Genomic DNA, 13523 nt, shown 5'->3' with positions numbered 1-13523 from the left:
ACTTTTTAAGTCAATCAATACTACATTAAGAACCAAATTTATTAGCAATTTTTCACAATGCTTGAAATCAAAATTTAGACAAAGTAATTGTCTAAAGTACAAAGTAAATGTCATCAAAGGTACTGAAAAAAATCAAATTAAATCATCTTTTCTAAATCAGGCAAAATTTATTAAACAGTGACAACTGAATGTCTGTAATACCACCTAAGAATGTGCAACCTAAGTGCACCATTTATGAAGGTCATTTTAGTGGTGAAAAGAATAAAAAAAGCTTTCAATGCTCTACCAATTTCTAGTTTTATGGTTCTTAACATATTATTGGTCATGCTTTACACTGTTAAATTTCTCCTCACTTACACTGTTTATTCTTGACTGAAAATGGTTAAAATTAAAAGGAACACTAAAACACCTAGTTTCCAAAGTCCACCATATAAGGAGTACAATCTAGATTTATCTCATCAAGTAGGTACCTAGTTGTGAGTAAAAACAGCCAATGCGTATCACAATGCAACTTTTAAAGTCACATTAATTCCAAATAAAATTAAAAGAACTACTAATAATATAATCTAAATACCACCTTCCGTTAGTTCTTACCTTTTTAAGAACTTTCCAGTCTTTGCAGTTTCCTGATCTCCTCCATCAGGATAAAATGAGGAACGTCCCCTAGACTCATCTCTTGGAGCATTCTGTGGTGTGATTGTCTTTGCAGGGCTTCTTCGTGAAGGGATATGATGAATTGGACTATTCTGAGAAGGACTGTATCGACTAGATCCATTTCCAACAGAACCAGAGCCAGACCTTTCAGGACTATGCTGAATGGAATGTGAATGCTGAGAGGGGGTATTTTTTGCAGAATGAACTGTACTAAGCATGGGGGCATCCGAGCAAGATGAACTCTGACTAGGTGGTGTAGCAATAGGTGAAGGACTATGGGGTGATCTGGGACTATTATCATAAGCTGAAAGGCCAGGCCAAATATCACCAGATGTGGCTGACTTATTAAAATCATCAATAGATTCAGATGGATCATGTTCAAATGTATCTTTCGTTTCCTCCTGTGATTTACTTTTCAAAGGACTCTCTTCTTGTGGTTCCCCTTCAGCTTTTTTGGTTTGTTTTTCCTGAGACCCTCGCCTTTTAGAGACAGGAGATTTGCTATATGGGGATGAAGAACGAGATGATGATGATCTTGGAGACCTAGAGGATCTATATGACCGGCGAGATCTGCTTCGGGACCTCTGAGAAGAAACGGATCTTCTTTTTGGACTCCTGGAACGTGAACGACCTCGTCTAGGACTCCTAGAGTGCCTTCTATTCCAGACAGGTCTATAACCACCTCGATGATATCTACCTCCTCCTCCTTGATAATACCCTCTACCCCTTCCTCTGTACCCATAAGGTCGTCTCATTCCTCTATTATTTCTGTAATCTCGACGATAATCTCTAGAATAAATACGATCTCTACTACGAGATCTTGAATATGTCCTGGAACGAGACCTAGAACTAAAAATAAAGTAAATATCAATGCAAGAAAAAATAAAGTAGTCATTCCTACCATTCTAAGTATTTCTGGTTGAATATAACGTATAAATAATCGAAGTCAAAAATGTATACTTTTTAAAAAAACTCATTTGTACAAAACTTGACTGTTTCTAATTTTAAAGACTTACTTCTATGGTAAATAATGAAAGAACAAATAAAGGCCTTAGGAATGAAGGCACGGAAAACAAGAAGGCTGTCACCTAGAGACAGTGTTAAAAAAATATAATGGCACTGCATCATATATTGTGAATGGGGGGAAAGGTTACACAGTATTATACACAGTGAAATGCCATTGGCATTCAGCTAAGTTATTTTCAATGGGTGATTTCAACTTTCTATGTTGTGTATTGCTATTTGAAAAAACAACCAGAGTTAATCATTTTAAACAAAAAAGTACTTCTTTGTTAGAATTCAAAAATTCCAGCTGTACACCTACAATCCCAGGTACTTGGGATAATGAGGCAGCAAAGTGCCAAGTTCAAGGTGAGCCTCAGCAACTTGGAAAGACCCTGTCTCAAAAAAATAAAAAGGGTCAGGAGACATAGCTCAGTGGTAGTGTACTGAGCTGGGTTCAATCCCCAATACCACCACCCTCTCCCCCAAAAAAATCAAAGATCAGAGTCAGAAATAAAAACTATGCAGGGGCTGGGGGTTGTGCCTAGCACATGTGAGGGCTCAATTCTCAGCACTGCATATAAATAAGTAAAGGTCCATTGCCAACTAAAGAAAATTTTAAAAAACTATGCAGATTGTATACTACCAAGTAATTCTTACATTATCCAACTTATCTCTTAGCATAATGGAAAAATACAATGAAATCCATTATACATTAGAACAATACAAGAATCAGATCTGGAGTTCAATTGGTAGATTCAAATCTAAGCTCTGACATTTACTAATTTGCAAGTTTCTATTGTCCAACTCTAAAAGGGCATTAACAATAGATCCATTCCACAGGATTCTTAGAAAATTAAATATATATGGCACTCAATAAATATTAGCTCTTAATGATTATCATTATTCAAGCAACTAAAACATTAATTCACCTGTATCTCTTCTTTCTAGAGTGTGATCTTGATCTTGATCGAGAACTAGACTGTGATCTAGACTTTGATCTTGAAGAATGTGATCTAGAATTGGAACGACCCATTTCTTTTCTCCTAGTCAAATGAAAGGGTAAAAAAGGTTAAAAATCACAATTTGATTAAATTTTCATACATCATTTACTTACTTTCAGATACAAAATGAATTTTACAGGTCCTTGCTCTTTTCAAAAGGTCAATATTCCTAAATAAAACCTTGTTTTCACCTGCATGGCAAGTACTGTATATTGAAGAAACAAGGGAAATTTTCTATGTACTGCCCCACTTGTCTCAAATCAAAAAGGCAACAGCTACAGAAACTAAAAAGAGCAATATCAGACTGCAGCAACATGTTAGATGTTATTCCATGCCACAACAAATACCTACCTCTCCTGTAAAAAATAAAAAGATATAACCAACCATTACAGATAAGGAACCTAAAACAAAGAAAATGCAAATGGCACAGTATTGGGGGGAAAAAAAAAAAAACTATCTAGACTTTGCCATGGTACTTCACATCCTTGAAATGGGCTTAAACTGACCACACCATGTATACAATACAGCCTTGAGTGGTAATAATAGATAAGTTCCTAATAGAAACAAAGGTCATAAAGTCTCTGAAAAGCTGAAGTCATCCATGACTCTGCTTGTTCTCAGTAGTCATGATGACAGAATAAAAACGGACTTACATGACAAGGCCTAGGGTACTCTAGCTTTCTGGTAAGATGAAAAAGGACAAGATACAGAAATTAAGATTACTGACAAGAGAAATTTACAACTACAAGAAAAAGAAAACTTGCACACTATTCTTTAATTTTTTAAAACATTATATGGTATCAAATGCTAAAATTAGAATTCCCTGGGTATAGAATTAACAGAACTGATTCATATAATCTACTCTTCATAAAACAATCATTGCATGTACATACCAAATGTCTCATTTTCAACTTTTCAGTGAGTCCTAAGACTATATACAGTCTTAAACTTCTAGATTTATTTTTGCCATATACAGCTGACCCTTACAACCACTAGGAGGTTAAGCACAGTGACCCCCACACAGTCAATCTACATATAACCTCTGATTCCCCGAAAACTTAATAATAAACTGCCATTGAATAGAAGTCTTACAAGTTACAAAACTCAACTGACATATGTTTTGTATGCCATACTGATTATATACGGTACACAATACAAAATTTTCTAGAGAAATAAACTGCTCACAGAGATGGTTATTAGCATCATGACCAGCATTTTAAGTGGATATTCACAACACTTTTCACAAAAATAGCAAACGGTGGTTATGAAATTACAGCAGTTGATTTTATGCAGTTATGATTTAAGTATTGCATCTTTACATTTGTTTACATCTCTCAATAGCAAACGAAGTCACATACTGCCTATGAGTGTTTATAAATTTTAACTTTTTCTAATAGATGTGCATTTTATGTTAGTAAACAATAAAAAACTATTATCTAAATATATTTTATCCATTCATGACATACCTTTTTAGAAATTTTTCCATTAGTCCTAGGCTACATGGTTCGTCTGTAAATTTTTTCAAATTGTCATGAATTTCCCAAAACCATTCATGTAAAGTAGACCCATGAAGTTCAAACCTGTGTTCAAGGGACAACTGTGGAACTACTTCCAAATCTCTACTGACTTATTATCAAAATAAGTCATTGTTTCCATAAAAATCAACTTAAACTTCTAATAGCAATTCTCATATATTTAAATCATATCTCCTAGAACCTAGTATTTTTGAATGAACCATTTTACCTACCTAGTCTTTTTGCTCAGTACTATAAAATAGTATTTGGAGATATTAAAATTAGTTGAATTGCAGAAAAAGTAAAGATTCTGTCTACATACTTTCTCTTCAAAGAACATAAATGAAAAATTCAAGATTTTAGGTAAGTATTTCAAATACAACAGAACTATCCTCTAATAGACAAACTATCACCTTTTTCTTCTACTCTCTTCTTCTCAATCCCAAGTAAGCAAGACACACATAAGACACAAGTTAAAATGCAGGTTTCAGTGTTCAAAAAGGTAGAATAAGAATTCTACAACTCTTATAAAGGAAATTTAGCATTCACACAGGGAAATCCGATATCCAGCAGAACAAAGACAAATTTGGTTTGGCAAACTGTATTTTATTTTGACAATACAATGAAACTGGTGACAATCACATTTATAAACTCTAAAATAAGAACTCTAAATTATCAGGAATTGTGACACTTTATTGGCTTTCAAAATACTGCCTTTCTCAAACTTTATAAATTACATATGTAATTAACATTCAGTGTAATGAAATGTATTTCAAGAACTTGATTTTTCTTCCACTAAGATAATCAGAAAAACTATTTTTAAAAAGCCAGAGCTGTAAATGATTTTGAAGATCCCAACAGCTAGATAAAAATCCATGTTTACTGTATTAATCATTAAGTAAACAAACACTTTTGATTTACTTAGACACAAAGGTTCTGTGCTATGCATATCTACAAACTCTGATGTTTAGCTCTTGAGGTATTTTGTTTTGCTAATGGTACTTTCCAGCAAACAGTTCAGGAATTGTGTAGACTTTTCCAATCCAGAACACCTGGGTTGGTGTGCAAATAAAAAATGTTTTATACAAACAAAATTAAAAAGACTAGGTTAGGAGAATAAACTCTTCAAGGCTTCAGGCCAGGCTAGGGGTATAGCTCACTTAGGAGTTGTTTGCCTAGTATGTATGAGGCCCTGGGTTCAAACCCCAGCATAGAAACATGGGTGGGGGGAAGACTGCAAACCACTCCCATCAGGTACTTCTAAAAGCACAGTATTACACAAGGCACTATTAACCATGGATTATTTCTTATGGACCAAAAATTTGGTTAAGGCAAGGACATCACCTTTTCTTCTTTGTTCATTGATACATTCTGTGCTCTAACACAGCTTACAGCAATATAAGCACAATAGGTATTTTAGAAATAACTGTTAAATGAATGTACTCCCCAGAACCTAGAGGGATCTTTGTTTGTCTTTTTAAGCAGCAAGTTTATTTTTAAACATGTGGGTTTTGCTTTGTTTTTAAACAGACACATTTAAAGCTTCAAATAAGTGATTTAAAAAAAATAAAAAAAAAGCACACCTATAAATTTATCAGTCCAAAAAATTTTGGTTATTTTGGAGTTTTTTTAGTTGTTGTTGTTGTGTGTGTGTGTGTATTGGTGTACTGGGGATCAAACCAGGGCCTTGCACACACTAGGCAAGCACTTGACCACTAACTTAAAACTCCGAGCCCCAGAAATTTGGATTGACATAATTCTTTCATGCCTTCATATAAAAATATACCTGGCTAAAGAAGATCAAAACTTCCCAGACTATCTGGATTCAAAGCCAGGCTAAGATACCTCCTTAGTGGTGTGACCTTAGGCAAATTTCTTGATCTGAACTGCAATTAATCATAAAAATGAAGAAAAGTACAGTTCCTACTTCATAAAGGACTAAATGAATTGATACATGTAGCTCATGTAGTACAATGTTTGGTACATAATAAGGAATTAATTTTAATTACCTTAACACCAAAGTAGAGGGGGAAAAAGTTAAGTTATGGAACTCCTCTTGTTTGCATTAGGGAAGATGGGTTAAAACAGCAGGGTCTTTTTGTCTTGCTTTGTTTTTAAATTGCTTTGTATGTTCTGAATCTTTATTAGTAGAAGTTTTTATAGAAGTGGAAGAAGCAAATACACAACCTAGAAGCAGGAGAGATGAAAAGAATCAGCCGGGCATAGTGTTATACTCCCGTAATCCCAGCGACTCAAGATGACAGGAGGATTAAAAGTTTGAGGCCAGACTCAACAACTCACAAGAGGCCCTAAAGCAACTTAACAAAACCCTATCTCAAAATTAAAAAACAAAAAGGGCTGGGGAATGTAGCTCAGTGGTAAAGTGGTAGAGTGCCCCTGGGTTCAATCCCCAGGATCAAAAACAAAAAACAAAAAACACAACGACGACAACAACAACAACAAAGAATCATTTTTCTAAAACTATCTTAAAATCTGACTTCATACAAGCCACCAAAAAGGGGGGAAAAAAAGCGCTCCATACTACATAGCTTTTAATCATTCCATCTCAATTACCAGTTCAGCAGTCACATTTTATGAAATAAGTGTAAACTGGAAACAGAAAAATGAACGCTACTTACCTTGGGTTTTAAGCAAGAAGTCAGTATAGTCTTTGAGATATTGTACAGTTCTTCCTGAAGAGAAGGTTCTGAGAAATTAAACTCTAAATTCAAATTCCTAGCAAATATAAAAAAAAAAAAATACATGAGTTATGGTAAACTGAATAATAGTCACTATTAATAATACATACACTGGGTACTGCAATATACTAATAAAGGCACTTGTGATTTTAAGGAAGGGGAAACTAACTTAGGAAACACTAAATTTTAAACCACAAAAATGTACAACAACATTTTTGAAAATCACAATGCAGCAGTTTATCATATAACTGACAGCAACTTAACTTTTAAAATACCTGAATTCTAATTTTAGTAATTTGGCTTAAAAAAGATATGCTGTCTACCTATCATAAAATTTCAAAGTAATTAACAATGTCATCTTGGCATATGAAAACATCAGATAATCTGTAGTTAATATTCATAATGTGTACACCATCTAAAATGAGTTTAATGCTCTGCTATTTTCTCTTACCATTTCCTTTCATTTTTATCTAAAACTGATTTTTATCACAATGAACTCTAAACTGTATGCCTAAAAGCACTTTCATATATGTACATTCAAGTAATAGTCTGCAATGAAACAAGTATGAACTGGAAGTCCATAATCATCCTAAATTAACCATTACCATGTAAATCAATTTAAATTTGGTTCAAAATGTTAAGCAGCTATCAATACTGGAAAGGTTGGTTTTCTGAATAACATTCAGTGATTATCAATTATGTGCAATGGATAGTCCAAAACACTATGGGAGCAAAAATTCAGACCAGAACAAGAGCAGGGCATGGTGGCACATGCCTGTAATTTCAGCTCCGTGGGAGGCTGAGTACAAGTGCAAAGCCAGCCTAGGCCACTTAGCAAAACCCTGTTTCAAAATAAAAAAGTTAAAAGGTCTAAAGATATAGAAAGCACTCTGGGGTTCAATCCCCAGTACCAAAAAAATCAGGGCTGGGGATATAGCTTAGCAATAGGGCACCTGGGGATTTAATCCCTGGTACTGGGGGGGGCGGGGGCAAGATTGATAAATGCCAGGACTTGAATTAATAAACAAGCTTAAGGGAGAAAATATATATATATTGAAATGAAGATCCATGAATCTTATCAAGTAACAAATTTTTAAATGCAATAATATTTGAAATACAAAGAGAAATAAGATTAAACTAGAAAGAATGGTATGCCTGGGGTGGTTGGCACACGCCTACAAATCCCAGCAGCCCAAGAGGCTAAGGCAGGAGGACTGCAGGTTCAAAGCCACCCTCAGCAAAAAGCGAGGTGCTAAGCAATTCAGTGAGACACTGTCTCTAAATAAATATAAAAAAGGGCTGGGGATGTGGCTCAAGGGTCAAGTGCCTCTGAATTCAACTCCCAGTACTCCCCGCCTCAAAAAAAAAAAAAAAAAAAAGGTATGCCTTATATAGCCATGGCCCTACTACTGGGGAGATATGAGATCTGTGGTTCAAGCTAGGACTGAGTAGGAACACAGTAACTACGGCACTAACATACTGAAATAAAAAAGTAGCAAAACCAAAAAGCCAAGCAAGCTTGAGTAGAGAAATGAAATAAAAGAATTTCTAAAGTTCATTTAAGTTTAATGTTTAAAAATTCAAAACCCCCAAGTGGGCAGAGAAAACAGCTAATCTTCTAAATTAATGTACTGCTAAAAAAAACTTTCTTCTGACTTGAAGTCAGTATTACTGATTTCACTGCTGCAAGTGGTACAAGGATCTTGTTAACTAACAATTCCCTTAAACAATTCCAAAAGGCCAATTTTAACTTATATATCCAGAAGAATCAATTGCCAGATCTCTTTATTCTGAGTTGTAATGTTTTTGATGTTCCAAGAAAAAATATACTAGAAATAGAAAACAGAGAGAGGAGGGACTATAGGCTGTTGGACCAGTGGCAATATACTCTTGTTCACAATTCATAAATATATTCAAGTATCCACACCAAGAACTCAAATGATATAAATGATATGAAATATGGAATACACAGTAGTCAGCATCAAAGACTTATCAGCTCAAATAGGTTTTTTGTTTTTTGGTGGTGATGGTGCTGGGGATGGAACCTAGGGCACTGTACAGGCTAGGAAAAGTATTTAACTACATCCCCAGTCCTCAACTAAAAATTTTAGGTGACAGTCTGTGTACAAAGCACTGTTAGGTATTGAGACATGATTATGTAAGAGGTCTCCTGTGCTACAAAAAAACACATACAGAGGAACAAGATATCAGCAACAAATCATAGTTAAACTAAATATCTAAATACCAACCACATGCCAAAATCTGTCAAGTAACTTTAAATAAAATCTCATCTAATCCTAATAATTTTGTGAACTAAGTATTAATACCATCTTTCAAATGAAAAGAATTCTAAGTTATTCTAAGTTTTCAGAATACATTGTACTAAGTGCCTATTACATAAGAATTTTAAGAAACTTACATTTTCTACTTTCCTAGAGCATCCAGTGAGAGAAAGACAAACAGGAAAACAAATAATGAAAGGAATAGTGGGGGAGGGGTCCACAAGGTGACATGTTAGAAGGAAAACATTTAGTTGAATCCTGGGGCCCTCTTTAAGGAGGCAACATTTAAGTGAAAGACAAATACTGCAAACATCAAGGGAAGGAAGAACATTCTAGGCAGAAGACGAACACTTCACCATTCTAGACAAAAAGACCAGTACAAATGTTGAGGTACTGTGATCAAGGAGCAGAGGGTACAAGATAAGGTAGAAGTAGGAATGGACCAGATCATATAACATCTATTAGGCCTGGATTTTACTCTTAACTCCAGTAGGGAAATTCCTAGAAGGGTTAATCAACTGTCACATCATCAGAATTATTACATTTTAAGATGGCTGCCACATAAGCTAAGTTGCTGAGGCTGGCCTTGAACTTGTGATAGTCCTGCCTCAACCTCCTGAGTCACTGGGGATTACAGCTGTGCACCATTGTCTGACATCATCTTACTCTTTTTTCCTCCAAAGTTCAAGGATGGCCTCAGCAACTTAAGAGAGATTCTAGCAACTTAGCAAGACTATCTCAAAAATAAAAACTAAAAGGGCTAGTGATGTAGTTCAGAGGTAAAGCAATCAAGTTCAATCCCCAGTACCAATATATGTATATGTGTATACATAAAAATTTGTTATATATGTATATATATATATATATATATATATATATGAAGATGAAAAAAGACTTAGTCACAGATTTTTAAATTTAGTCCAGCTTGTTGCACCTTGTTAAAAGAAAGAGCATGGGGGTGCTGGGGAGATAGCTCAGTTGGTAAAGGGCTTGCCTCGAAAGCACAAGACCCAGGGTTCAATCCCCAGCACCGCAAAAAAAAAAAAAAAAAAGAAGAGCATGGGAACTGTGGATCAGAATACCCACATTGTAAACCAGGTTGTGCCACTTCCTGGCCTATATGGCCTTTAGTTTTCTAACTTTTGGGCTTCATTCTAGAAAATGGAGAAATACTGGATCAAGGAAAATTTAAGTGTTTGAAAACTTCAAAATATTACATAAATGTAGGCCAATGTTGCTATTACCTTCATGTCAGTGCACTGCTTGTTTTTTAGCTTTGGGAACAAATTATTAAATGCTTAAGACTCTGAAATAAAAATAATCACTGTTTAAGAAGCTGGATATGAATAAAGAACAAACTCATATTCTTCAATTAGAACATTAACACTCACACTATCCAGAGATCTACTTATTTGTTAAATAACAAATCACTGAAAATTACACACAGCAGAATTCAGTAGTATCCCACAAATGATTTCAAAATATTTTCTGGGAACACCCAATTCAAATATCCATGAAGAACTGGAAAAAAAAAAAAAAAAACCTTTCTCCATTTCTGCAAGTTCTCACATTACAGTTAATCTAGTACAGCCTGCTGCCCACATAAATTGTTTAATAATTCAAGCAGCCAGGCATGATGGCACTTGCCTGTAATTCCAACAATTTGGGTGGCTGAGGCAGGGAGGATCACAAGTTTGAGGCCAATCTGGGCAACTTAGCAAGACCTGGTCTCACAATAAAAAACAAAGGACTTGGGATGTAGTTCAGTGATAAAGCCTCCCTGGGTTCAATCCCCATAATGCAGATTAATTAATTCAAGTATACCTGAGCCTACCAGTATAAAGTATTTCTTACAAGTCTGTTATCAAGTCCTGTAATACTACTGTTCTTGGAAGTCAAGAATCAGCTCTAGCTAGTCTCCTCAGACACCATTTATTATCTGATTAAGAGGGACTCCAGTGTTCACAATGTAATGGTGGAAGTGTAAAATCCTTAAAAGATGCTACAGATTATCATTAGATAGGCTTTAGATTATCATGAGCTACTTTAGACACATGACTTCCCATCAAATTATTTAACCAGTATTTGTTAGGATCAGATGAAAATGTAAACCAACTTTTTGCAGTTTCCTACTTAAGGTTCTTTATAGGCTAAACAGTAGCCTGTCCACCCCATTTAGAGTCATAATGGAATAAGACATTTGGTTTTGGTTTTGTTCTTAATTAAAAAAATAATAATAATTAACTGTGTGGCAATAGGATACAAGTCTGAAGTAGCCAACCGTTTTACCCCAGTTTTGGCCACATATACTTGCAACTTTAGTATTAACTTCAATTCTAAAACACACCCAACCCACAAACAACCCGCCCCCCCCGCAAAAGAGGGAGAGAGAAAAGAAAATCCCAGTACTGCTGACTGATCCCGACGAGAAGCATCTTAAAAGTGAATCGAATCAACTCATGAGTTTAAAAAGAGGGCAAAGCCCATAAACTGAACTCATCACTCCCACCCGTTTACACTACCAGTTCTACACCAATCCTGGCTGCAACTTCTCCGACAGGACGGAACCGACTGAATCACGGCCGAAAAGTATGGGTTTGCTCGCACTTCTGGAGAAAGGTTCCTTCGGCTAGGGAACGGTGGAGTCACTCGGACCCGTCGGCTGAGATTCGATGCCCGAGCTAGGGAACAGTAACTGGGCACCGTTTACTGGAGCCAAGAGTGCGCGTCCTCCTCAAAACAGAGTGGGTTGCCAGAGAGACCGAGAAGATTAACACCGAAAAAACTTCCCAGCAACACCCAGGACCAGAGGCAGAGGCCGGGGTCGGTTAGAAAGAGCGGAACAGGAGCCTAAATCTACGTAGAAAAACAAAAAGGAGGCCTAAACCGACTGATAGCCTACGGTGGGTAAAGGAGTTTAAAGACGACGCTGAAAAGGGCCGGCTCACCCAGGGCACTTTGCTGCAGGTCACGCTTATTTTGTGAAAGCCAAAAGGCCGGGAAGAAAGGTAGCGCTCCCAGCCAATGAGAGGCGAACACAAGCAGCACCTCACGCGGCTGCACGCGCCATAGGCGGGGAAGCTAGAAACGAGGAAGCGCGCGTGCGCAGATTGTCCGCTCGGGCGCGCGCAGGGGTCCGACCAGAAGAAATGGGGGAAGGGTTGAAGGAGGTGTGCGCACGCGCACGAAAAGGCCGCGCGGTCTCTGGATCTCGAGCCAGGTTCGCAGCCACGCGAGCGCGCCGTTCGCTCGGCCCACCCCACCCCCACACCTTTTCCAAAGCTCGTGGTCCCTCAAAAACCTGAGAAAAGCTCGGAGGAAAACGCACAAATAACGGCGCAACGGCTCCGGCGTTCTCTTGCCGTCGCCAACCCGTCACCACCCACAAAAGAGTCAACAGTATTCACCCGTCCTCGGTATTCACGGGCCTCTGAGTAATCTGAATGCATCTCAAGACTTACCTAATACGCCGAAGCACGGCTCCCGGGATTTATCTCCGTTGTAACTACACAGCGGCCATTTCCCGACTCGAGAACGAGAGGAAAACCATAGAGGTAGCTTCGACGCGCTAGCTCGTCTCCGTCACTTCCGATTTGGGGCGTGGCCTCGGGTGCCGCTAAGTATCTAGGCAGGCCCCGCCCACCCTTCCGCTCTAGACCGGCTCCCAGGCCGCTATTAAGATGTTGCCTGAGGCTTTCTGGGAAGTCGCGTGTATGGTCTCGCGCGAAGATGTGGCGACTCCGCCCTCCGGCTCGCGGCGGCATTCTCCGCCTGGGTGGCAGTAGACTAACGGGTGGGGCTGGAGAGGAGGCGGGTGTTTCCTAGGCCTTGAAGTCGCTTGACTTTACGATGGAACTGGCGGGCGACTGGCCTTGTGTTTAGGGGATCAGCTAGACATCACACTATCTATCGCCCCTGCTCTTTGTTGTAGTTGGTTCGTCTGGTCCATGCTCTCTGTGGGGTGGGCCTAGACCAGGCCAAAAACGAAAAGTCTGAGGAAAAGACCGGAAGGCAAGAGGAAGCTGTGGTCCCAGACCCGCGTCTCCCTCCGCCAGGAGCGAGGCGTTTTTTCTTGGATGCATAACTGGAATGACTCTGGCTTTGCTATTAAATGTGCCGGAAGCACTTTTAAGTTGAAAATGGCCACGGCCTAAATCCCATTTTAAGTGGCATCTGATATACTCGCCATTGGCTCCGCCGTAGTGGGAGTATGGTAAGACTGGAAGGTTTGCGTCATAGCCTGCTGCGTCCCTTGTGACGTTAAGACATTACCCCTTAAGCTTTCGGAGATTGGCATAGGCATAAAAAAAAAAAAAAAAAAAAAAAAAACAGCACGAAGCAGCTTTCGGCCTATACTACCATTTGTGT

At 37.8% G+C, this 13523-nt stretch overlaps 1 protein-coding gene across 11 annotated transcripts in view; it reads right to left on the bottom strand.

Moving 5' to 3' along the window:
* The window catches only part of Bclaf1 (BCL2 associated transcription factor 1), a 31285-nt gene extending 18528 nt beyond the window's left edge, over positions 1-12757 (bottom strand). For 3 of the 11 annotated variants that reach the window (XM_047557801.1, XM_047557806.1, XM_047557803.1), the window contains exons 1-4: positions 12617-12757; positions 6814-6910; positions 2589-2702; positions 595-1503 (exon numbers count right to left, since the gene is read on the bottom strand). In XM_047557801.1, the coding sequence (XP_047413757.1) occupies positions 595-1503; positions 2589-2692 (1013 nt within the window). In that variant the 5' untranslated portion in view covers positions 2693-2702; positions 6814-6910; positions 12617-12757. Of the gene's footprint in view, positions 1-594; positions 1504-2588; positions 2703-6183; positions 6362-6813; positions 6911-12616 lie in introns of all 11 variants that reach the window. The other 8 variants (XM_047557802.1, XM_047557807.1, XM_047557796.1 and 5 more) reach the window with 5 other exon arrangements.
* Positions 12758-13523: the final 766 nt, after the last annotated feature.

This window comes from Sciurus carolinensis, chromosome 7 (assembly GCF_902686445.1).
Source record: "Sciurus carolinensis chromosome 7, mSciCar1.2, whole genome shotgun sequence".
Taxonomy (NCBI): Eukaryota; Metazoa; Chordata; class Mammalia; order Rodentia; family Sciuridae; genus Sciurus; species Sciurus carolinensis.
The sequence above is the reverse complement of the archived record's forward strand: the minus strand, read 5'-3'. Positions and strand labels throughout refer to the sequence as shown.